This window comes from Eublepharis macularius, chromosome 15 (assembly GCF_028583425.1).
Source record: "Eublepharis macularius isolate TG4126 chromosome 15, MPM_Emac_v1.0, whole genome shotgun sequence".
NCBI classification, from domain to species: domain Eukaryota; kingdom Metazoa; phylum Chordata; class Lepidosauria; order Squamata; family Eublepharidae; genus Eublepharis; species Eublepharis macularius.
Genome location: NC_072804.1, coordinates 52,244,261 through 52,270,075, shown reverse-complemented (window position 1 = coordinate 52,270,075; position 25,815 = coordinate 52,244,261). Strand labels below are relative to the sequence as shown.

Genomic DNA, 25,815 nt, shown 5'->3' with positions numbered 1-25,815 from the left:
AAGGAGATAGGATCTACTGTTCGACGGGAAGAGAAATAATAACAACAATATTTGATTTATATACCACCCTTCACGACAACTTGAGGCCCACTCAGGGTGGTTTCCAAAGTGGGTTATTGTTATGCTCACGACAATCACCCTGTGAGGTGGGTGGGGCTGAGAGAGCTCTGAGAGAGCTGTGACTGGCCCAAGGTCACCCAGCTGGCTTCAAGCAGAGGAGTGGGGAATCAAACCTGGCTCTCCAGATTAGAGTCCTGCTGCTCTTAACCACTACATCAACATGTGCTCGGTTTCTTCTGTCCCCCTTTCCCAGGGCGTCATCGTCGCCATCCTCACAGCAAGAACAAGCATTTTCCTCGCCACAGGAAGCAGAGGTGCCGGACATCCCACAGCAAATGCAAACACCGGCATCTAATGAACGGGCTTCAGATTCCACTGTAGCTCTCTGGGGCTCCTCAGTAAAGCACGTCCACCCACTTCCTATAGAAAGGGCCTTCTTTCTGGGGTGCATGTCACTTCTGGCCTTGAAAGTGAACAGATAGAGAATGGACAACTCAGAACCGATGCTGAAACTCCAGTTCAACCATAGGCTTACCAGGCCTATTGCTAGAACCTCCCAGCCTCAGTTTGTCATCTGTAAAATGGGAATACACAATGTGTGTGTGTATATGTATATATATGTATATGTGTATATATATTCATATATATATGTGTGTGTGTGTGTGTGTGTGTGTATATATACATACATACACATATATATACATATATACATATATACATATGTATGTGTACGTGTACGTGTATATGTATATATATATATATCTGCTGGCATGTGCATGCAGCATTTAATAAATATTTCTTATTCTTAGGTTTAAATGTACATTAAAGCAGGGAGTACACTCTTTTACTTTCTTCTTATGGCGCAAGAGCTGCAGATCATGGCAATAAAATCTTCTCACAACCAAGCTGCTGGAGACTGAAACAACCGGTTGCAGTGGGCGCCTTGCTCTTCAGCTCCATGGATTGGAGGAGGTTTCATGCAATGAGGTTTACTTCCAAGTAAATGTGACTACAACTGCAACCTTGCAGCGCAATCCTATGCACTTTTGCAAGAAACTATATCCCACCAAAGTCTCCATTCAGGTCCAGTAGCACTTTAAAGACCAACTAGATTTCCAGGATATGAGTTTTCGAGAATCAAAACTCCTTTCTTCAGATACATCCAGAACTGGAAGTATGCAAGGTTTTATTCAGCCAGAAGATGGAAAAGGTATATAAAGTAAGAGTGTAAGGTATAATAATATTGTAATTAGTTTCATAAAGTTGTGGTATGAGAAGAAGGAAATTAGCATCTGTAGTGAGAGAAGAATCCAGTGTTCAAAAACCAGTGGGAGAACATTTTAATCTTCCAGGATATTCTGTTGCGGACCTAAAAGCAATAGTAACTTCAAGAGGAAAATTACAAGAAACTTCAAAGGAAAATTACAAGGTGAGTGCTGAAACTGAGTTCATTTGCAAATCTGGAACATTCCCCAACTCCCAGGGCTTATTAGGACATTGGATTCTTCTTGCAGTACAGATGCTACTTTTCTGCTTCTCACACCCCAGCTTTATGAAGCTAAGTACACTATTATTATACGCTGACTTTAAATACTCCGTCCACCTTCTTGCTGGATAAAAGCCTACATACTTCCACTTCTAAATGTATCTGAAGAAGTTAGCTTTGACTCTTGAAAGCTCATAGCCTGGAAATCTTGTTGTCTTGTTGTGTTGTCGCACAAATCTTGTTGTGTAACTATACTTGAATCTTGCTTGTCTACTGCAAACCATCACGGCTATCGACCTGAAACTGTGCTAGGACTGCAACTTTGAAGTGCAATGCTATATACTTTTGCACAAATTATATCCCACTGAAGTCTGATTTAGTAGTAAGCCCTCATTAAATTCAACAGGTGATACTTCCCAGTGTAGATACTGGGTAGTTCCCTGTTGCTCAAGACGTCATGTTAATTACTTATGCTTTAGTTCAGAATAGGTTTCATCTCTGTGTTCGGCTTTATGCTAGTTTGTCAAATTTGCGGCTGCCGTACTCTATTGTATTTGTTTCCCAGAATGTCCTAACTGTTATTCATTATTGAACTCTGCTCCATGAATATCCTAGCTGTTGATTATATTGTATTCATTTGTACTATGTAATCCACTTAGGATCTCAGTAAGAAAGGTGGACTATAAATAAACAACAACAATACTATATGCATTCATGAAAAAGGTCTAATTCAAAAAAGAAAAACTGCCTAGGCAGTGTGGACAGCCTCCTCCTATCCATTCCTCCTTAGGACTGATTTCGTAAGAATCATTAACAAATAGTTCCCAAAAATGGGAAGCACACTAAATTTCCGATATATAAAATACAGAGTATAGTAAACACAGGGCTTTTTTTCAGCAGGAACGCAGTGGAATGAGTTCTGAAACCTCTTTCCTCTCCATCCCCCAGCAAAATCAGTGTTACTGTGTCAAACATGGGAGGAGGTGTGACAAGTGCTCCCCTTGCCCTTTTTGCTAGATGCAGGGCTTTTTTTCAGCAGAAACGCTGTGGAACGGAGTTCCGGCACCTCTTGAAAATGGCCACATGGCTGGTGGCCCCGCCCCCTGATCTCCAGACAGAGGGGAGTTTAGATTGCCCTTCCTGCGGTGTGGCCATGTGACCATTTTTGCCAAGGGCGATTTAAACTTTAAAACCCCCCCTTGTTCCAGCTGACCCAAAGTGACGTCCTTGTGCGGTCCTGAGTTCCACCACCTCTTTTCCCAGAAAAAAAGCCCTGAGTAAACACATCATAAAGTTTAAATTACACATTAAATACTTAGGTTTCCCCCTTATGGTTTTCAATCTCCTGGTGGGGCCTGGAGATCTCCTGGAATTGTAACTGCTCTCCAGACAACAGAGATCAGTTCACCTGGAGGAAATGGCTGCTTTGGAGGGTGGACTGTATGGCATTACACCTTACTGAAGTCCCTCCCCAAACTCCTCTTTTTATAACTCCACTACCCCCAAATCACCAGGAATTTCCCGACCGGGAGTTGGCAACTGCATCTCGTCTGCATTGCAAAGCGTGCGGGCCCTTTAAGGCCGGCAAGGCCTGGGTTGCCACGGCAACCCCTCCTCCGGCGACGTCGCAACGAATCGCCCCTCCGGCTCCGCCCTCGCCCCATTGGTGCGCGCCAGTCATGTGGCCCTTTCGAGCGTTCGATCCGAAGGAGGAAGCCGGTTTGGAGGGGGGCGAGCTGGAGGGCAGCCGGCGCAGGCGACGGAGCCCCTCTGGGTGAGTGGGCGGGGTCGTGCCTGATGCGTCCCCCCGTCAAGGGCAATGGTGGGGTCCGGGCCTATTCCTCCTCCCTCAAGCACCGGGCGAGTCCATCGGGGAAGGGGGGAGGTCAGAAGGCGAGCTGGTATTTTCTCTCCCTCCGAGGCATGAGGGAGGCTTGAATAATTAAATCCCTAAAAGAAGAGAATCCAGGTTGGGAAATTCTGGAGATTTGGAGGCTGGAGCCTGGGGAAGGCACAGTTTGAGGAGGGTCTTCAGTGGGGTATAATGCCCTAGAGCCCACTCTCCAAAGCTGTCACTTTCTTCAGGGGAACTGATCTTTGTAGCCTGGAGATCGGTTGTAATTTCAAGAAATCACCAGGAGGTTGGCAACCCCAGTTCAGACCTGTTGCCCTGCATCTCCCCAAGGGGAAGAGATTTTGTGTAGGATCCATTGAGGGTTTGATGGGAGGGGGACCAGCTGTGAGAGTGAGGAGGAGGAGGAGAAAGTAAGATGGGGAGGGGTACCTGGAGTCTTTGAGGGTCGCTGTACTCTGGTCATCAGGGTTGCCAGTCCCAGGTTGGGAAATTCCTGGAGATTTGGGGGCTGGAGAGGGTGGGATTGGGGAGGGGAGGGTCCATAGCAGGGTTAGGGTCTAGACTCCACCCTCCAAAGCAGCCCTTTTCTCCAAGGGATCTAGTCCTGGTGGTCTGGAGATCAGTTGTGATTCTGGGAGCTCTCCAGTCACCATCTGGAGATTGGTAACCTTAGTTATCCACACACACCCCACAGAAGATGGTAAGGGGGTATTTGAACTGTTAAGAAATCCCCTCAAGTCTATGATCATCATCCTTGAAAAATATACTGGGGTGCCTTGGCCAGATAACTTAGTATCTGGGGTTTGTGGGTGTGGAGGGGGTCTTTCATTTTGCCCTGTGGCTGTCAACGTCAGTTGCCTGTGTGTGTGCGCACATGCCCTCAAATGCAAGTTGATCTGCCTTGCCACATTCTCTGTTACCGTATACTGCGATGCCATCTCCCCTGCCAGCTACCTCTCCTTGTCTTTTAGCAAACTGGCTTTCCACAGCCTTGATTTCTCCTGATACGATGTCAGTTCTAAGAAGGGTTATGTCAAAAACTTTGGCCTGTGTGTGTAGGGAGGGGGGCTTGTAGCGTCCCAAAGTTCATCCTCTCAGGCTGTTCTTCTGATTTCTCACTGCTTTGCAGATCTTGTTTATATAACCAGGCCTAACCCCATGGTTAGGCTGAAAGAGAGAGACTAGCCACAGTGCCCTAGGAAACTTCTGGACTTAAGTGGATTTGAATTAGATCTCTCAGGTCTAAGCCCAACACTGTATCCACTGCTACGCCACACTGGTCAAATATTTCAGCCCCCCTCCTCGCTCTTCAAGATCTCTACTTTCTGCTCTGACAGCATCTAGAACAGAAGTGGTTGTTAGGTCCCCTTTCCCCCAGCCAATATTTTGGGGTCAGACCAGAGGAGTGGAAGACGCTGCTGGACTTTCTAAACAACTGCCTGACTGACCACTGTTGGAAATCCAGATATTAAGGTATGCAGCATGGGGGCAAGTTGGTCTAGAACAACCCTTGGTGATGCCGAGGAAACACCTTTGCTGTATTATCAGTCGCGCACTTTTTCACTTGGTGTCTTTTTTTTTCAACCTCTGCCATCTCCCCCCTCCACCTGGCCGTCCTCCACAAGGGCAGGAAACTTGATCTTCTAGAACTGCAAGTTCAGTTTTCCGTACTTCCCGGCAGACCTGCTTCATTCTTTGCTAGCAGATTTTTACATGATTCATGCATGAACCCAGGTCATGCCGACTGCTAAAAGTAACTGAGGTGAGATGTTTCCTGCCCCATTTGTGTAAGGCTGTCCCTCACTTTGGTTCTTTGTATACACCTGAACAACGGAAAACAGTGCTGAATTACCCCAAGGATTTTTGGGGTGAAGCCCTTCTTTCTATGTGGTCGAATGCAGTCCTGTGGGAATATCTAACAGCTCAGCTGTGCTCTCTAAGGAGTCTTGCTTGCTGCTCCAGTCATGTCCACATGGAATATCAATTCAGGAGTTGGTACCTGTATTCCTAAGGAGCTCCCCTGCATTATTCTCTAGAGGAATCCTGTATAATTGCAGAGCAGAATCAAAGAGTGTAGCAGGTGAGGCAGGAAGTCCCGGGTTCAAATCTCACCTCAGCCCGGCCAAGCTGCTTTTTTCTCAGTCTCAGTCCCTCACCCGCAATATGAGGAGGCTAATGCCTTCCATGCAGGGGTGTTTTAAGGAATGCTGACATGACGTATCCTCTAGGCTCCGAAACGACTGGCAGCCATTTCTCCGGGGCCATAATTAACACTGTCTCTGTCTTAAGTAGTGTTTACAAAAGGAAGCATCCTCAACACTTGCGTGGAAGTTGAGGCTGGCCAAACTTGCTGCACCGCTCCACACATCACCAAACTGTAGAATGGGAGCTTTGCATGCCGGGTGCTTTCCCTCCACCGCGAAATCTTTGTCCTCTCCAGCCCCTGCAGTTTCCGTTTAACACCCAGGGTAGGGAGCGGTTGGCATCTTGGCTGGCAAGTCACAAAGGAATCTGTGTTATTAATAATGAGTGCCTGGCACCACTGGGAGTTGCCCTGAGCACAGCCAGCTTCCTTGCCCTGAGCACAGCTGGCTTCCTTGTCGTATGATGCTTGTTAATCTGAATTCAAGTGGCCTGTTGATGCTCTTTTTCTCTCCCTCTTTCATCAGTGTTTTTTTTTTACCGGAATCCAAAGCACGGGCCCCTTGAGAGCAAAGAGCTGAAGGACAGGTCAGGCAAAGGTGCGGGTCTGTCCTCCACCAATCCTGGAGCGCATGGCTATAGCCTGATGTGATGGCCAGGCCTTTGACGGCAAGAGTCTCTTGCGCCAGTTTCCCGTCTCTCCTCCCCCCCAAAGTTGAGGTCAAAGGGCAAGGTTGCACACAACTCTTAGCCCTAGGGAGAGAAGAGAATTAATTGACTTTGTGTTCTCCCTGACGACACCCTCCTTGTAGCTGGCTGTTGACTGTTTTTGTGGCCGGGTTCTTCTCTGCCCTCTCTCCCAGTCCCCTACGTTCCTTGTTCTTGGCATTCTCTGTGATGTCCCTGAGCGCCCTGCCCTGATTGCATGTGTCCATCTGTGATTGTTGTGGTCCTGAGTTATTGAGGCTCTTACTTTTTGCCCCATTATCCTGAGGTCAAACTAACTGAAATAACTGAATGATCTATAATTTACAAAGGAAAACATACACGGGAGGGTCTGAATGTGAATCTTACAGCTTTTTGACTTGTTTGGTCCTTGGCTGGTACCAGGCACCACCAGAGAGGAAGCGTGGAGGTCCAAATGGAATTCGTGAAGTTCTCAGAAATTGTGTTAACACTGTGTGGGTTTGGGACTTTTTGCCTCCAGTGCTGGTCTTCTGCAAAGAATAGATCTCTGGATTAAGCAGGCCAGATGTCACTCTCATACATCCAGTTTAATGTCTATTTATTTGGAAAACTCATATGTCACCTCTCCAGACCTTCCCAAGGCAGCTCACAACTAAGAGGATAAAACACAACCTAACTAATAGCCCAGGTGAGCCTGAACTCGTCAGATCTCAGAAGCTAAGCAGGGTCAGCCTTGGTTAGTAATTGGGTGGGGGACCTCCAGCGAAGACCAGGGTTGCAGAGAGAGGCAGGCAACGGCAAACCACCTCTGTGAGTCTCTGGCCATGAAAACCCTGCCAGGAATCGTCATAAGTCAGCGATGACTTGAGGGCATTCTCCACCGTCAACAACTAATTAAACAAGACAAGTCAATAAAGTAAATTAAGAGCAGGTCATAAATAAAAACATGCCAGTAAAATCAAGGCAGGGCATGCAAGCACATAAAGCAAACACAGCACATTAAAAGTGCATAAAACAAATATCATCAAGGGATACGGCTGAATAGGTTAGATTCAGTCCTGTGATGACTGTGGATGGGTGTGCATGTGTTTGTCCATGCGTGACCACCCCCTGCCCAATATAGAGGCCCTCTCTTTGCATAACCTCTTCCATCATAATCCTGGATGTTTGCTAGTTTAATAATTATAAAGGAGGTTTTAAAAGTACGTTGTGTTACGGCACATCCAGGGATACCTTGAGGGGTGGATGGGATGCAGGCGTACTTGTTCACTTCCAAGACCTGGGCCCTTGAAAACTAGTCCTGCCACACTGTATCAGAATGAGCTGTGTAATGCGCTGATCGACCAGTTTCTGTGCCATCCCATGTTCACGTTCCCGACCCCCTCCCCAAAAAGGATTTTGCAACGTGGAGTTTCGTTTTTTAAAAAACAAAGCAATGACCAGAGGTCAGAATGGATATTCATGCAGCAGCTTTTAAAAAAGAAACAAGTTGAAAAACGCACGAGGGAAAAACAGATAACGTGATCTGTGTTCGAGACGTAGGTGGGTACATCACTGTTGCTGGAAAGTGGGAGGGCGGTCCTTGTTCATGTGGCAAGCCCTGATAAGGGGTTCATATGCGCACTTATATGTGATGGGTTTTGAATAGGGTGCGTGTGTGTAAAATTTAGATTATCCCCCCCACCCCCCAAAATTGAGCAATGGAGGGCGTAGATGAACAAGACAAAGATGAATTTGGGAATTAGGGAATGGGGTGGCATGATGCGGGGGGGGGGGTCATAGGGAGACCTGGTGGACTTAAGAGATTCCATGGGGGGCCCCGTCCCACAGTGTTTTTTCTGAACCTCTAGTGGGTACCTTTTGCATATGTCTTCATCCTCTCATCCCATTCTGCAACATGGGACCCATGAAAGCTGCTGTAGAATAGTAGTTAAGTAGTTGGGCTGTGAATCAGCCCTCTGCTGGTTCAGATACCACTCCTGCCGTGCGCTAAGCAGGTAGCCTTGGATCAACCACTCCTCTCAGCCCAGCTTCATTGTGGGGATAATAACAGCACTGACTTTGTTCACTGCTCTGAGTGGCGCACTAATCTGTCTAGAAGAGCAGCGCTGTTGTTGTTGTTATAAATTTATTTTTCTGCAGGGTCTGTTTTCCTTCTCTCTCTTTCGTTCCTCTCCCTCCCTCCTTCAACCCACTCCACCTCTTTATCTGTTTTTTTTTAAAAAATTGTACCAGTGTCACCGTTGTGGAGTTATTTAGTCCCCACCTTGCCTATCAGATAAAATCCAGTGATATAAATGAGCATGCCAGGACCACTGACTTAGTCTGCCTAAAATGTGATAACTAAGTGGGTCCTCCTGGCCGCTGAGTGCTTGCATTTCTCTGCCACCTTTGCTTCTCTGTGCAGAGGCGAATGCTCTGCAGTAGCCTCAGGCTCTTATTTACTTCCAAATGAACTCTGGGGAGCCTCTGGGATCAGAAGGTACGGGGTGAACTTGTCCCTTCATGGAAAGAGGCAACTCCTTTCCTATGGAATGCCTTCTGGCAAACACAATCACGAGGCTCCCATAAAGATCCCCGGCTCGCTGCCATGTGTGAAGAAGAGTCTCTGCTTGCCTTTGCAGCTGGTGCCAATTGCTCAGCCTTTCCATTCCAGTACAAACCCAGTTCTGGCAGCATCGACCAAAAAATGAGACCTACTGGAGCTGGGATCCAGAGGAGTTAGCCGTGTTAGTCTGTAGTAGCAAAATCAAAAAGAGTCCAGTAGCACCTTTAAGACTAACCAACTTTATTGTAGCATAAGCTTTCGAGAATCACAGTTCTCTTCGTCAGATGCATGGAGGGCAAGAAGAAACCGGTCAGATATAGAGGAGGGGAGGGGAGGGAGGAGTAGATGCAAACAGCTCTCAAACAGCTCCTTCTGATATGGAGATCAGTTCTGACCAGTTTCTTCTTGCCCTCCATGCATCTGAGGAAGAGAACTGTGATTCTCGAAAGCTTATGCTACAATAAAGTTGGTTAGTCTTAAAGGTGCTACTGGACTCTTTTTGACTGGAGCTGAGGATTGGGATGGGGGCCTAGGGGTCAGCTGCGCCGTGTTTATTCTGTTGATCAAGTGGCCCAGAGAATCGGGTAACAAGCCGGACTGTGGCCGTTTGAAAAGGGCAAGAATCCAGTAGCACCTATAAGACTTAACAAAATTTGTGGTAGGGTATTAGCTTTCGTGAGCCACAGCTCTCTTCTTCAGATTTGTTTTTTTTTTAAAAGAGATCTAGGCCTTATGGCTTTTGCAAATGAAGAAACTGAAAATTGTCAGATGGCAGGGCGGGGGGGAGCGGGGGGCAGGCTTTGTCTTAATTGTTGGGAGTCAGGCTCTCCACTCTTCACTTTGTTACTTCCCATATTCCTTCTCGCCAACCCCTAGTACCCGAGTGATTCCTGACTCAATATTTCTTGCCAAATTCCTTCCTGTTTTAGTCCCTTGCACCCTTCCAATGGTTCCCCCCCCCCAACAAAAATCCCCCAGTTCCTGCATTCCCGCCCAGCTCAATTTTGCAGCCAATTTCTAATGAAGCAAATGCATGGCACCCTACCTAAGTTATTCCCCCATGGCATTCTGAGATGCCTCATGGCAGAATTTGCATCAGAAACTCCTGGTAGTGCAGATAGCAGCCTTGCCCCCCTCCCCCCTCCCAGCGATTTTTTGTTGGGAATAAAATCTGAGCATGCTGACTCTCTCTGACTCCTGGAGGCCAAATCCTCCGTCTCTCCTCCCTAGTGTAAGCTGGTGCCTCCTCCAAGGCGGAGTTGGCCTGCTAGCTTTCCCAAAGATCTTTTAAACCGGCTGGTCGGGCGGGCAGCCAGTTGTCATATAGCATCGGGAAGCTGCTGAGCTGGGGATGGGTTAGTGCCGCCTCTTTGCTCTCTCTCTCTCTCTCTGTCTCCTGTGCCGGTCAGAGCAGTTTGGAGAGCAGATGTCGCCTCCAGCTCAACATGAGCGGGAAGTCCCTGACGGGGATTTCACCTCTGCTTCAAACCTACTGTTCTCTCAGCCTTCCTTGCATCGCAAGATGATAACGCTGGCCCACCTTGAAAGGCTGTTGGGAGGATTGCTGGGGTAACGTATGTGGACATTGAGACGTGCTGTGGAAACATCTGTCAGTCTGAATTAGCAAAATGCCTGTGTGTGTGTCTGTATCCTTGACTCTGTCCTGCAGATCTTGGTCGGAGAGAAACGGGCCGTTATAGTGCTGAATGTTGAGTGACATTTGCATGGGAGAAAAGCCCTTTAAGGTGACAGGTAGCCCTGCTCACTTTCCCAGGGACCCCACCTGCCATTCCTCTTTGAACAGATCTATCCTGGATTATGGCGCTGGTCACACTACACTGTGACAGAATGTTTGGAACTGGCTTGTATGATCCTAGATATCGTTTTAAGCTCTGATCTGCTCAGAGGGCTTCCTGGCTGCCTGGGAGGGGGCAGTAAAACTGTGGAATGCCAGATGCCCCACCAGGGTGGTAAACAAGGCATGCAGGCGAGAGTTAGGAGGTTCCGCACCGGCTGTTGGCAATTCTAGTCCTCTTGTCCAAGGGAGCCCTTTTGTCCCACTTTGGGGAGGAGGGTTCCTATCTTGAACTCTTATCTCTCCTCGTGCAGGCCCCCCTCAGGCGGCCACCATGGATTCCCGGCCCCTGTTCCAGACTCTGCTCTCCTTGGCAGATGACAACGCTGCCTTCTTCCGGGAGAGCACCACCGAGACAGGCCAGCGGTTCGTGGCAGCCTTCACGGCCATCCGGGAGCACGCACAATACCTGGAGCCGCTGCTGGGCCACTTTGCCACCATCTACCACATCTTTGACCTGGATGAGCACACGCCAGCCAACGGCTACCGCAGCCTGGCCCAGACGGTGCGCTGCTGCCTGGCCCACATCATCCACAAGAGCCGGTACGTGGCCGCCAACCGCAGCAGCATCTTCTTCCGCAGCCGGCACAACTGCGCCGAGCTGGAGGCCTACTGCACCGCCCTGACCCAGCTGCGGGCACTGGTCTACCTGGCCCAGCGCCTGCTCACCCACAACCGCCCCGGCTGCCTCTTCCACCACGAGGACCCCCGGCTCTCGGAGCAGTTCCTGCGGGAGTACGTCACGATGCACAAGGGGTGTTTCTACGGCCGCTGCATGGGCTTCCAGGTGAGGCAAGGGGAGGGTGTTTGGGGTTTAGGTGGTGGAATACATCCTGCAGTGTGCCACTGACTCCTGCACGCAGCCTTTACTTTGTCAGGTCCCCCTTAATTGCCCAAATAGCTCCTTTTATCAAAGAGATGAGTTCATATCCCCCTTGAGCTTGCCTCTGCCTCTGTGCAGCACTGGCCGTAGAAGCATTTGACGTAACCCCTTAGCCTCCTTCGTTCCCACTAGCCCATAGCAAGCTGCCTTTGCTCGCGTCCCTTTCTTCTGCTGTCTTTCACCCGACTGCACGTACCCCCTGGGTTTAGATCGCAGTCCTCTGGGGCAGGGACCGGATCGATCGATAGCCACAGTGCTGCATCAGTATATAAGAACCAGGACCTCCCAAAACATCCCAGGAGAAGCAGGCCTCTTCCTTCCTGCACTTCTCACAGGAAGACATGCGCGCACGCCACATGGTCTGTGCCGATCTCTGTTGGTTGTGCCATTTCCCCCACTTCCAAAAGCAGAGCTTTCCTGTATTCTGAAAGACGAGGCACAGTTCTCCGGCAGGGTCTCTCCCCATGGTGGAAAGCTAGACTTGGCCTTCCCCTTCCCTACCTTCCCAGGCAGGCTGTGGCCTTGGCAACATGGCCCTGAGCTGATGTGATATGCAGTGCTCTCTCGCAAGTCCCTCCTGGCTCTCCCTTTACCCATCCCTGCTGTCGCTCGGCCTGGTTGGACAGGACTTGGGATGTCAGGGTCTTTGCAGGCAGGAACATGGCAGAGTGACTTTGCGTGGCAGCGGCAAGAGGCATGCGCTGTCATGCATCGAGCTGCTTCCAGCTGCCAAGGCCCTACATATTGAGTATTGACCCAGAAAGGTCCCTTCATCCTGTCTGTGTGTTTCCACCCAGCCCATAAGTATAAGGCTCTGTGTTGGCCCAGGGTGTCTGGGGCTGCTTCCAAAAATATCTCTTTAGGTTCACTCTGGCTACCAACAGTATGCCTCACTCTAGCTCAGAATGCACCACCCTGGGATGGAAGGAACATCCCAGATTAGGAGGCAGGGCGCTCCCATGATGGCCCTAACACTCCCTTCTTGTCCTTTGCCTCAGTTTGCCCCCTCTATCCGGCCCTTCCTGCAGACCATCGCTATCGGCCTCGTCTCCTTCGGGGAAAATTACAAGCGTCACGAGTCTGGCATCGGTGAGTATGGGGCTCCAGCAACCGGTCTATGCGTTCATTAATGCCACCCTGCCCATTATGCCACATGAGCATTGCAGGGCTTGTTTGTCCCGTGACATACCTGTGGGTCCTTCCCTTCGCATCACGCATTGCGCCCAAGCCAAGAATGGCTGTCTGCTTTGTCGAAACAGCTAGCCTGAAGCTTTTTGTTCTTGCCAAGAAGAAAACCTTTATTGTATGCCCGACACGTTCGTCTTAAAGTGATCCAGTAGGGTTAGTCATCTAGTTATTGCATGCCCTGCCTTCACTGTAAGCCGGAAAGTTGACCCAGTAGGGTTTGTTATCTAGTTACTGTATGCCTTGTCTTCACTGTATGCCAGACGTGTTTGTCTTAAAGTGACCCAGTAGGGTTTGTTATCTAATTATTGCATGCCCTGCCTTCACTGTACGCCAGAAAGTTGACCCAGTAAGGTTAGTCATCTAGTTATTATCTAGTTGCAGGTATTTTCTTTGAACTCTCCACCTGCTATTAGCGACGTGCTTTATTCCCCAGCCTTCTCCTTCTCTGTACTGGAGACTGGGGAGATACAATGCCATCATGTGGCTGCTCCTTCCTTGAATTCCAGAGGAGAGACCTCACCTGCACTCCCATTGTCTCCCCCCCCCCATCTGTGCAGGTGTGGCAGCTGGCTCGCTTTTTACCAGTGGGAAGTTTGCTATTGACCCCGAGCTGCGAGGGAGCGAGTTTGAGCGCATAACGCAAAACCTGGACGTGCACTTCTGGAAAAGCTTCTGGAACATCACTGAGATGGAATTACTGGCCGTGAGTAACCCTGTCCAAAGGGAGGCTGTAGGCCGTTGTGACAGCCAAGGGAAGGGGATCTACATGGGGACGGAGATGCTGCCTGCAAGTGTTTGGGGGGTATTTGGGAGAAGGAGAAGAAGAAACATGATGGGGGCAAGAGTGGGAGCGTTGGAGAAAAAAGGGGGCTGGCGGCAGTGGGGTACCCCCACCCTGGCAAGAATGAGGAGCCATCCAACTGACACACTGTTCCTGAATAGTAAAGAGTCCAGTAGCTCCTTTAAGACTAGCATAAGCTTTCGAGAACCACAGCTCTCTTTGTCAGATGCATGTGACGAAGAGAGCTGTGGTTCTCAAAAGCTTACACCTCAATAAAGTTGGTTAGTCTTAAAGGTGCTACTGGACTCTTTGCTATTTTGCAACTACAGACTAACACGGCTAACTTGTCTGGATCGCTGTTCCTGGAGTGGCTGCTGCACTCCGAGTCCCATAGGAAGGGATGGCTTTATTGCTGATCCTTTGAGAAGGACCAGTACCTTAGCTATACCTTGCAGGGAACTGTGCCTTGGATAAGTGTTCTAAGGCAGTAGTTCTGAAATTATGGGTTGAGATTCTTACAGGTGAGCGGTGAGGTCGGGATGGTGAAGGAAGACCAGGGTGAACTGGAAGAGAAAGGTCCGGGTCGAGTTTGGGCTTTCCTCTGCATAATGTGCAAAACGTGGCCCTGATGGTCAGCAAGGCTATATTTTTATAAAGGCAAAACATGCCAAAGAAACAGATGGCTTTTTTATCGCCGTGAGATTTTGGAGGTTTGTGTTGGGAAGGGAGAGAGTAACGCGAAGTTTCTCTTTGCCAAGCGGGGCCCAAAAAATACTGTAAGCTAAGAAAAGCCGTTGCTTTAGTGAATCACGTGCCGCTTCTGCCTTCCTTGCAGTCCCTGGCCAGCATGGCCTCCTCCCAGGTCCGCGTCTCTCGGGCGCTGTTGGTGCCGCCCAACTCCTTTGACCTGCCGCTGGTTGCTGATCCTAAGCTGTCTGTTACCATCACACCTCCGGTGGCCCACAGCGGACCTGGAGCTGTGCAGATGAGGCTGATCTCCTATGAGCTCCGAGAGGGGCAGGTAAGGGGCAGAGAGTAGCTGTGTTGAGGCCTTGGCCAGGGCTGGGCGGGTGCAGCAGACTTTGCCTAGGAGCAAGGCCAGCCCTGAGCTTTTCCTGTGTAGACTCTAGCATCTGTCTGTAGAATCCATGGCTTGGCAAAGCTTCCTGGGCTGTATCACGGCTTGCAGGGGGAGTGAGGTAGCTGAATCACGGCTTGCAGGGGGAGTGAGGTAGCTGAATGCCCCCTCCCCTTACTGCAGAAAATTCAGGGATAGAAGAAAGGTGGTAGTCCTGCCTTCTCTCAGTCGTGGTAATCTTTGACATACAGCATGTATGTCAATACAGCATGTGATTCCCCACTTACTAGAATCACTGTTCCCATGACAAGTTGTTTGTCTGGAGAGTCCCTTAGCTCACAGGGCCCCAGGGACTGGCACCGCCCAGAGATGCCGGCCTGTGCCAGCTGGGGCACTTGGCATCGCACTGTGCTTCTTTTTCCACCTCTAGGACAGTGAGGAGTTGAACAGCCTGGTGCGTCCCGAAGGGACCCTTGCCCTGGAGCTGCGTTGGAGGACCAAGCCGTTGCCTCGCTCGCCGTTCCTGGTGGTGCATTTTCACGGCGGCGGCTTTGTGGCCCAGACCTCCAAGTCGCACGAGCCGTACCTGAAGTCCTGGGCACAGGAGCTGGACGCCCCTATCCTCTCCATTGACTATTCTCTGGCACCCGAGGCACCCTTCCCACGGGCCTTGGAGGAATGTTTCTATGCCTACTGCTGGGCCCTCAAGAACTGCCACCTTTTAGGTGAGAGGGGGGTGGGAGGGGGAGCGTAGATCTTGGGTGCTGGCTACTGCTGTGATGAGAAGCCCTGCCTGCCAAGATTTTTTGGGAAGATTGTGTGAACTTAAAGTTCCTTCATACTGTGCCTGGCTTGGTGACTGCAGTTTATCTAGGCCAGCACATCCTATGATCCCTGCCAACAGTTCTTTAGGGGGGCATAGTCTCTTTTTGCCCTTCTATGAGACACGTGAGGGTCTGAACCTCTGACACGTGTTCTGCACCTGGGACAAAGGGGGCAGTTTCTTGTGACTTCTTATAAGGGGGGGCCTCCTGCTAAGACTTTGGCTTACATCCTACCATCGAAGTTTGCAGCCTTTGTCCAGCTTAAGTGACTCTTCCTCCACTGAAAGCCATTTAAGTTGCTTTTGTTACACTTTGCTGAGTGGAACAATGGGATACACAATTGGATTCCCCTTGCTGGGGAATTTTGCTAATATTTAGCCACCCATCTAAAGCCTTATTTGAAAAAGACACCACCACCAGATACTGGGGGGAAGGAACTGCAAGAAAGATTGGAAGGATTTCTTTTCTGGATGAGGCCAGGATCGATTTGCTGTAGTGGTGCCAGAATTGCTTTGGGACATGGAACAAAGTATCTGAAGAAGTGAGTTGTGTGACTCACGAAAGCTCATATCCTACCACAATTTTTTTTTTAGTCTTATAGATGCTACTGGACTCTTCCTCTTTTCTAATATTTGTTAAATTACTGACTGACTTTCAGTATTTCACAAGCCTTTGGCCTGAAATGATGAGGATGCAATATTTCTGATTATGTAGAAATCCCGTTAAATTGTGATTACTCTGAGAAAGAATTCTGGAAATGGGGACAATGAACCAGATTACCCGTCATGGTCACAGTTGAAATCATATCCTCTGAGAAGGAATCAAAGACTAATTTGGATTGTTTCAAGTATAACAGGACAGTTCACAATATTATGTAAATTAAAGATTTGAATAAAAACTCTTTCCTGCTATATTAAGATTCAGTTGATTGTGAAATACTATCTACAGAGGCTTCTTCAATGTCCTGACTGTGAATGAAATTGTGCAATATATATTTTTGGATGTTTAAATGCACAAGCCCTTTAATGCTCTCGGATACTCTCTTTATCACAAGATTGAGTTGTTTTGTTAATAACATCCTGAGAGGCTTGTGTAGTATTTTGAGTAGACTGGAAATTAACATAACCTCCCTGTTAAGTTGTTGAAATGCTTTGCTTAATAGAGAACTTTGTTAGATGTAAAAAAGCTTTGTAAATGATTTAGTACACACGTCCAAAAAACCTGTTTGTATTATCAAGATTTTTATTGAACAATTCATTTGATACAACCTTTTGACACGTGGTTTAATTAGTTTTACGGCTTGTTTTTTGTTTCCCTCCACCTCCTGTCAGGTTCCACAGCGCAGAGGGTGTGCCTTGCGGGAGACAGCGCCGGCGGGAACCTGTGCTTCACGGTCTCCATGCGAGCAGCCGCCTTTGGGATCAAGATGCCAGATGGGATCATGGTGGCCTATCCGGCCACCCTCATGCAAGCCACGGCCTCCCCCTCCCGCCTCCTGACCCTGCTCGATCCACTCCTGCCGCTCAGCGTCTTATGCAAGTGCCTCAGCGCCTATGCCGGTGAGGGCCCTGTGGTGGCCTGAGTGCCACAGAGATGGGAGAAAGGGAAGGATACAGAGGATTTCGGGAGGGTTGTGGCAAAGCTCTGCCCTGTGCAACTGGGACTAGGCAAGAGTTGAGAGGGACTGAACATGGGACTTGGGCAAGAGGCTGGAACTGCAGTGATTGCAATAAGAGACGGGGCCTGGGGCTTTGACGCAGAGATAGCGTAAAAGAAGGGAGGTAGCCCCAGCCCTGAGACGGGGCATGTGAAAGTCCCTCACTTGGTCCCAGGCAAGGCCTTCCAAGGTCAATGGGAAGGCGTTTTCTGACCCGCCTGCGCTTCCATGGACTGCAGCCTAAGTCTTCAAAAAGTGTGTATCTAGCCCACAGAAGTTTCTGCTAGAAGAAAACTGTGTTAGTCTTCAAGGGGCCACTAGAATCCTGTTAATTTTTCCTGCAGCAGTCCAGCGTGGCTCCTCTGGAGTTATCATCAGGAGAAAGGGTGCGTGAAGGGGGAACGTTTGGTTGAGACTGAGAGAAGCGAACACCCCTCCTCTTTCTGTAGCAGCCCAAACTAGCCAGATCTGGTCAGAGCTTAGGAGCTTAAACGGGGCTGGTTCTTGGATGGGGCACCACCTAGGAAGACGGGGACTGGTATGCAGAGGAAGTCAGTGGCAAACCACCTCTACGCCCATTCAAGTCAGTGGGCTTAGAGTAGGTGTCATTCTGCTTAGAAGAGCACTGCAAGCCTGTTCTATTTTTATAATGGTGTATTGAGATAATCAGCCCTAATAGCCCAACCTGTCCTGATCTGCTCAGAAACCAAGCAGGATCAGCCACAACCAGTTTATGGATGGCAGACCACCAAGGAAGACTGGGGCTGCTGCAGTGCAAAGAAGGGCAGTGGCAAACCCCCTCTGCTCGTGTCTTTGCTTAGAAACCCCCATAAAGTGGAACGTTATGGGGTTGCAGTGAGTTGGATGCTATTCAATGGCACGCTTTACCTTTACACCTGTTCTCTTCCATACCCCCAGGGATGGATCCAGAGCAATCAGAGGACACCACCCTAGAGAAGCTGAGCCCCATAAACATGATGCGGAGAGACACCTCCCTTCTCTTCCGGGACCTGCGCCTGAGCGCCTCGGCCTTGCTCAACTCCCTGCTGGAGAATACAGGCAAGAATGACCAGGGGCGGTGGGGGGGGGGTGTAGGGACAAATGGAAAGAAGCGTTCTTCCCTAGGCCGCCACTACTGCGTTCTCTGGCTCTTGTTCTCCAGTCCTTCTCTCACCTACCTTGTCTCTGCAGGGAGCAGCCCTTTCTCCTGGTGCCCGCGGGGCTACCTCAGGCGCCCCATGGCCCAGCTCCTGTCGATGCTGTCCTGGGTGCAACTCTCCCGAACCCAGAACCTGGCCCTTACTAACTCACCAGCTGGTAGGAGCCACGCCCTCAACCTGTCCCTAACGGCATGCGTGGCTGTTGAAAGCGAGAAAGGGACAAGGTTACATCGGCGGCATTAGTATGGCTTTCTGCGCAGTCGTGGGAGCAGTTGCTGCAGTTGGTACTGCTTGGCACGCATACACAAGCTCAGGCTTGGGCATGGATTTGGCTGGAAGAGGATAGCGCTCCCTGACTGTGCATGGCATGGTGTTTGTTGGCATAATTAAATACCCTTTATAGATGGGGATTCTAAAGCTCTGCAAAATAAAATAGCTGTGTCTTGGGATCAGAAATTCCAGCTTCTTGGGCAGGCTGAACATCTGTAAGTGTGGCATATTTGCACATAGTCACACTGTGTCACATCTTGCTCGTTGTAACTAACCAGGGCACTTAAACCCAGGCCTCCTGTTTCCTCATCTTGACATTCTCCTTATTTTCCCGACAATTCGTATATTTTTTTTTGCCTTTTCTTCCAGCACGCAAACAAAGAGAGAGGCTTTCCCCAGAAGCAAACCGCAAACCACGTGGAACCCACACAAGGGAAATTGTTTTTAAGAAAACAGTAGCAATATGTTCAATTAATTCTAAGTGCAAGTTTAATGCAAAAATAATAATTTTTAAAATAATTTTTAATTATTATTTTTGCATTAATCTTGCACTTAGAATTAATTGAACATATTGCTACTGTTTTCTTAAAAACAATTTCCCTTGTGTGGGTTCCACGAGGTTTGCGGTTTTCTTCCAGCACAGCAGATTTTTGTCTCCCGTGCTTGAGCAAATGTGGCTCAGCGATATCCCTGCTGCCACCTTGAGAGCTAGGAACTTGACTACCTCTCTCTGTCTTCTTTCCTTGTGAAAATGGAGAGGATTGCAAAGGGGCTGCTGTATTCTCTGCTTCAGGCCATGGCTTCCCTCCTGTAAAGCTGTCGTAGCCACCTGTTTATGCAACCAAGGCTGGCATTGTGTGCCATTCAGCAGGAGTCAGCATGGCATAGTGTGTGGGCACAGTACAAAGGAGGCTGGCATTGCTTGGCATATACTCATAGCACAGCACGTGGAAATTTTTCTTGCTTCCCGTTGTTGGAGGACTGTTTACTTCGAGGGAGGGCGCAGGGGGAGGCATTTAATCGTGGAAAGTTCTTGGGTGCCAAGCAGCAGGAGGCAGGATCCATTTACGTTCAAGGTTATTATTCTGCTCTTTATTTTACTTCTATTTGTTTATCTAGTAATACTACTTTTAATCCCACCCTTTCTCCAAGGAGCTCCCTTCTTCCATTTTATCCTCACAACAACAACCTTGTGAGGTAGGTCAGGCTGGGGGAGTGACTGGCCCAAGGACATCCAGCAAGCTTCCATGTCAGAGCAGGGATTCGAACCTGGGTCTCTCAGACCAACATTCTCGCCCCTGCACCAGCACTAGAGCATATCAAGGGCGCCAGGCTCAGCTTTGGGCATCTCCAGTGAAAAGAACCTCTGGACAGAGGGCTGGGAAGGACCCCTCTACTCGGAGATCACGGAGAGCTACTGCCAGCCTTTGCCGGCAGACACTGGGCTGGCTTAACCTACAGCCCCAGATCTGGCTCTTCTGCTGCAGACCAACACAGCTACCCACTTGGAACTAATTTTGTATAAGGCATTTTCATATGTTCTGTCTCAGGGTGATTCTCGAGTCTGCTTTCGAAGCAAGCAACACTCCCCTTTTGTATGGAGGTGCTCAGTTGAAATGCTTCACTCTAGTTACTGGCAGGGGGCTTTTTCCTTTTTGGAATTAGGAAATCTTTTTTTGGAAAAAACAACGTGGGTAGCAAGAACAGAGGTGGGGGAAAGTGCAGAGCAGCGGAATGGTCCTGGCCCTAATAGTTTTGCCTCTTCTTTCCCTTCCGGGCTCCAGTTAAAACATGGAAGTTCTGTCCCTTGAATGCCGTAGCGTTGTGTCGCAATCCCCTGGATTGCTTTCTTGGTGAAGGAGTAAAAGACGTGGTAATCTGCACCCAAATTTTATTTATTTTTATTGTGTGGTTTATTAAATTTTGCCTTCTGTATTGATGTCGGGTTTTTTGCAGCAAGTCATGGGAGAAAGAACAGATTGGATGACAGCTATAAGAAGGGGTCAGTTGGGTCTTTCGTTGGCATTAAGATGGGATAAAATCTGAGGCTGGTTGAGCTGTGTGGAGGGGCAGGCAAATTATTTACATACTTGGCGGGGAGAGAGAGAATATGCTGTGATCAGCCGAGAGAAAGGCTGTAACAAAGGTGTGTCTCTGGTGTGGCGGCAGCAGGCCAAACTCAGTCCCCGCTCACTTCCCTTTGGTCCCCTCTTCGGCGTGCAGAGTCTATGCGGAAGAGCGTTTCAGAGGCAACCTTGAAATCCAAGACCTCCAACTCCAGAGAGTCCCGCAAGAGCCAGACGTGCCAGAACCTCTCGTGCATTGCAGATTCCTGCCCACTGGATGGAGGCTGCCCCCCTAGCCCCTCAGGGCATCAGACTGGCTTCTTTCTGAATGAGGGCAAGCAGGATGACACGGCCTCTGGCATCGACCATGGGCTGACCTTCCCGGACAACTTTCAGCCGGTGCGCTCCGACCAGCCAGCCACTTGCCTGCACCTAGAGCTCTCGCCCATCTTCAAGAACCCTTTCATGTCACCTCTCTTGGCTCCGGACGCCATGCTGAAGGGTCTGCCGCCAGTCCATATAGTGGTGAGCATGCGCAAGGGGACTGGAGAAGATGGTGGAGGGGCAGCATGTATGAAGGGGAGAAGTTGTGGGATGCAGGGAGAACGCAAGAACAGCTGTGCTGGGTTAGGTGAGGGTCCTCCATCCAGCAACTCAACTACTAAAAATATCCAACCTGGGTGCCCTGGGAAATACTCATGTATACAGGATGATGGAGTCGGTTCCCGTACTGACCAATCCATTGGCTGCCAAATGCTGGGACTGCCAGTGATCTTGTATCTGCCACTGTGCCTGGTTTTGTTTTTCCATCTATGTTACTTATAGTCCGCCTTTCTCACTGGGACTTAAGGCAGATTACACAGAGTAAGTCAATGCTCAGAAAGGGCCAGCCAGTGGACAACGCAGTAGGGTTTGGATTGTAGGAATCTGGACCCAACTGGAAATATAAACAGAACTGGAGCACAACGTAAGTACTAATATGACACATCAGACAATGCAAAAATTACATGAGAGGATCCTACTTACAACAACAGGCAATGCGAATTTTATGTTGTAGTATAGACACTAACTCTCTTCTGTCTCTGCTAGACACCCACACTCTCCAGGCCTGGACCTAGTTGGGGAATCTTGTTCCCCTCCAACAGTCCCCTTGTGCTTTGCCTACCTTCCTCTTTTCAGAGAAAGTATTTATGCAATTGACCATTGCAAGTATCTTGTGGCCATGAGTTCCACAAAACTGATTTTTGAAGCAATTCTTCCCTTTTCGTCTTGTCAGTTTAGATTTTATGACCATGAGCTTTTTTTTTTTTTGCCTTTCCAATATTTCCTGCCCTGTGACCCGTTTCTCTTCTTTTTTTCTAACACTCACAGATTTATTGCTGAGGAGCCCCTAAACATTTTGCCCCAGAATTCTTGTGCGTTGCAGAAAGTAGTGGCATATACTCTTAAAAGGCCTGTTCTGTCGATGCAGATCACCTTGACAGACAAATGTATGCTTACTTAACCCACCCACCCCTTTTTAGTAACTTTGCATCGGATATGCTGCTAAACTCTAATTACGTACAGCATTTAGCAACGCGGTTAATCGTAAGCAAAGTAGACATCCAAAATAATAATGATGACTTTTAAATATAGGGAAGATCAGGGCTCATTTCGAGGGGGAATGCGCAGGAACGCAGTTCCGGCAGTTCCCCAAAGAGGTCACATGTCAGGTGGCCCCGCCCACCTGACTCTTGGCCGTTTTGGGCCCGTTTCAGCCTGGAATGGGGCCGAAACGGCCCGGATCGGGCCTCTGACAGGTGGTGGATCACTCTCCCACTCAGTAGCAGCCCAATCCTGACCATTTTGGGCCCCTTTTCGGCCATTCTCAGCCCCTTTTTGTCATTTTGGGCCCAATTTCGGCCCTGAATGGCCAGGATTGGGTCCAAAACAGCCAGGAGAGGTGATGTCAGGAGGTGTGGCAAATGCAAATCAGTTATGCCAATGACACACTTCCGGTGATGGCAAGGGGAGTGACATATGCTAATGAGTTATGCAAATGAGTTCCTCCAGCTCTTTTTCTACGAAATGACCCCTGGCTAAAATACTGCATATGGCGCAATATCAAAACAAGTATTGGGTGTGTGTGTGTGTGGAGTTAAACAAAACAGCTACAAACGAAAGAATCTGCAGTGTAAGACAGATCCAAAGGGCAGCTGGAACAAAAATATCTTCATCATCTTGTGGAGCACCAACAGAAAGAACAATGTAACAATGGTTTTTATGGAGGAGTGGCCAGAAAATATGTTCTGTTGTCAGTCTTATACATGGAGGAGGGAGCCTGTTGTCCCTTTTGAGTTGCGTGTTTTGAGTTGAATTACAAAGACAAAAGCCTTCCTGGAAAACAGAATGAAAATTGAAGTTTTGCCGCTCAGCCATTACTCTGTTAGCCACTAGCCCTATAGAGTGTCTCAGAACACTTGAAAAGATACACAAAATGGCGAGGAGGGTTCTTTGCCACCTCCTTTTACACTAGAACCCAAGGCCACCAATGAAATAGACTGGTGGTAGATTTGGGACCGGAAAGGCAAAGCGCACCTTCACGCAGTTCATAATTGAACGGCACTTAGGGGAGAAAGGTAGTTTTTAAAAAAAAAACTTTTAGCAAATAAGATGAAATCTGCCAGAAGATCTCCTTGAAAGGCAATTGGGCAGGTTCTCAGAAAGTAGGTCTGTCTATGTTTCTGAGCCGTGAGAGCAAAAATGAACCTTCCTGTTCAGATAAATGAGTTTCCCTCATGTCCCTCCGTGGAACAGGCTTCCTCGGGAGGTGGTGGGCTCTCCTTCTTTGGAGGTTTTTAAGCAGAGACTAGATGGCCACCTGACAGCATTGCTGTTTCTGTGAACTTGGGCAGATCATGAGAGAGAGGGCAGGAAGGGTTACATCAGGGCTTAGTTCTCGTGGCCCCTTCTTACATGCCCAGGGTAAGGCCGATCACCACTTTGGGGCAAGGAAGCAATTTTCCCCAGGCCAGTTAGGCTAGGGATCCTGACGGTGTTTTGCCAGTTTCTGGGCATGGATCACTGGGGGTGTGGGGAAGAAGTAGTTGTGAATTTCCTGCACTGTGCAAGAGGTTGGACTAGATGACCCTGGAGGTTCCCTTCCGACCCTCTGATTCTATGACTCTGGGACGTCTCCAAGCAGGGCATGTTGCCAGCTGGTGTTGTAAACAGGGCCCAAGAACAAGATCTGGCAGCACTCCTGTTAGGTGCGGCGTAAGAGGGCAGCCTTGCAGTCAGAACGTGATGCCTGGTAAGAGGCTGATCTTAGAAAGCCTCCAAGAGCCTGGGAAGGCAGTGACTGAGGTTGCCTGGGCTCCAGGTTGTGAACAGTGCCTTGAGTGACGTAATTCTCCCCCTCTTCCCCCTAGGCTTGTGCCCTCGACCCCATGTTGGACGACTCGGTGATGTTTGCCCGGCGGCTGCGGGCCTTGGGGCAGCCAGTGACCCTGCGGGTGGTACAGGACCTGCCCCACGGTTTCCTCAGCCTATCGCAGCTGTCCCGCGAGACCCGCCAGGCCTCTGCCCTCTGCACAGAGCTCATCCATGACATCCTGATCCCCCCAGAACAGACTCCGCAGCCGCCCCCAGCCGCCCCCTCCCTCCGCAAGCATCGCAAACTGGAGCGGACCTGCCACACCGAGACTGCCGCCAGCCAGCCTGCCACTTGCGCTGTGTCCCAAGAGAACAGCAATCAAACTGGACAGGAGGAGCAGAGCAGCAGTGTCGAAGGGAGCGGCCCCACAGGTGCTGTGGCCAAGGCGGCTCCTGGCACCCAGGGATGTCCCGCTGGGAGCAGCTCTGCCGCAGGCCAGCCAAGCGGGGCCAGGCCCCCTTCCAATCCCGATGTTACCGCCGGCCAAGATGCCGACCCCTCGGGAAGCACGGCGGGACGGGGGGTGGGTGCCTGATTCCTCCCCCATGTCCGACACTAGAACCACATGGCTTGAGACTACCATTGTGTGCTGTGACTTCCTTTTGCGGTGGAAATCTTTCTGGTGCTCTTTTTCTCTCTGTTGTGGGTGATGCTCACCGGCAGCAGCAGTGTGTGCTAAGAGAAATTGCCCCACGGTATCTCTCCCCTCTGCTGGAGTGCCGTTTTATTATATGTGGGGCTTTTTAAAAAAAAAAAAACTGTGTGAGACTGTGCTACCCCCACCCTCTCCAGGTGCCAGAGTTTCAGGACCCCTCCATCCTTCCTCATTCCCCTTTCCAGTGGTCCCGCCTTTCTTTACACCCGGCACACTTAGTCCAGCTCTTCAACGCACAACACTCCAGTGTTATCCAAGCACCTCAGGATTGGGGTCACTCCATATTTGGGAGGGGTACTACTGGCACAGAGAGACCATGTGGCCTTTTATTCCCAATAGTAGGGAAGTCTGTTCTTCCACCACGGCACTATGTGCTTCTCGCATTCAAGCCCTGCCCGTGTAATAAGTGTTACAGCCACTGCCCTGTCCCTTCACCAAATGAGGTGACCTGACTGCCACTTTTCAGTATTAACCTGGGACAAAGTCCGTCGCACTGTGCTCTTCCTGCACAAATCTGTTTGCCTTTTGATGTACTTGCTGCTGTGAACCAAAGGGGAGGGGAGGCCGAGGGGGGATTGGGGGGTTTCCACCCTCCTCCAAAGAGCTGTTCCCTCTCCACCCATCTCCAGAGTAGTGGTTGGGGGAGGCACAAATTAATTTTTTAAAATAATAAAAGGCTGATTTTGAGAGAGGTATTCTATACTTGGGAGCTGAGATGTCTTGGTGTTTCCTTACAAACAACATGCTCCTTCTATCTGATGAAGGGAGCTCTGACTCTTGAGCGCTCCTATCCTGGAAATCTAGTTTGTCTTTAAGGTGCCACTGGACCCAAATCTTGCTCTTCTACTGTAGACCAACACGGCTACCCACCTGAAACTATCTTGTACCAGGCTGAGGCAGACTTTGCTCCATATGCATAACCCCCACTCCCCTAGGGACTTTACTTGGCAACCACAATGTTATGCAAATTGAGGCCACAGCCTTATATATAGTTACAGAAATAGGCTGGCTGTGCCAGTAAGTACATAAAGTTACTAGCCCCTAACATTTCCCTGACCACACCTTCTTACGGTTACAAATGGACCTAAAAGGGGGGGTGGGGAGAAGTACTTTTGTAAGGCTTCTTTCCTGTGTTGCCTGGAGAGGATTTTTACTCGCCCTAGGCAAGCAGGTTAATTGCTGTGGCATATAAAGCACGTGCCTTA

General features: G+C 49.4%; 1 protein-coding gene across 2 annotated transcripts; it reads left to right on the top strand.

The window, feature by feature from the left end:
- Positions 1–3,239: 3,239 nt before the first annotated feature.
- On the top strand, positions 3,240–24,534 carry LIPE (lipase E, hormone sensitive type). Of its 2 annotated transcripts, none has more exons than XM_054999820.1 (10): positions 3,240–3,320; positions 10,888–11,420; positions 12,515–12,605; positions 13,262–13,407; positions 14,321–14,506; positions 14,994–15,288; positions 16,719–16,946; positions 17,963–18,103; positions 20,698–21,065; positions 23,951–24,534. In XM_054999820.1, the coding sequence occupies exons 2-10, from the start codon at positions 10,908–10,910 to the stop codon at positions 24,488–24,490; spliced, it is 2,508 nt and encodes an 835-aa protein (XP_054855795.1). In that variant the 5' UTR covers positions 3,240–3,320; positions 10,888–10,907; the 3' UTR covers positions 24,491–24,534. The 2 variants fall into 2 exon arrangements, with proteins under 2 accessions (XP_054855795.1, XP_054855794.1); XM_054999819.1 differs by lacking the exon at positions 3,240–3,320 and adding an exon at positions 10,115–10,133.
- The last annotated feature ends 1,281 nt before the right edge of the window (positions 24,535–25,815 follow it).

Coding starts and splice junctions, on each gene's coding strand:
- LIPE (XM_054999819.1), top strand. Junction 11,421..12,514: donor GCCGCTGCATGGGCTTCCAG/GTGAGGCAAGGG, acceptor CCTTTGCCTCAG/TTTGCCCCCTCTATCCGGCC. Junction 18,104..20,697: donor CTCCCTGCTGGAGAATACAG/GCAAGAATGACC, acceptor TTCGGCGTGCAG/AGTCTATGCGGAAGAGCGTT.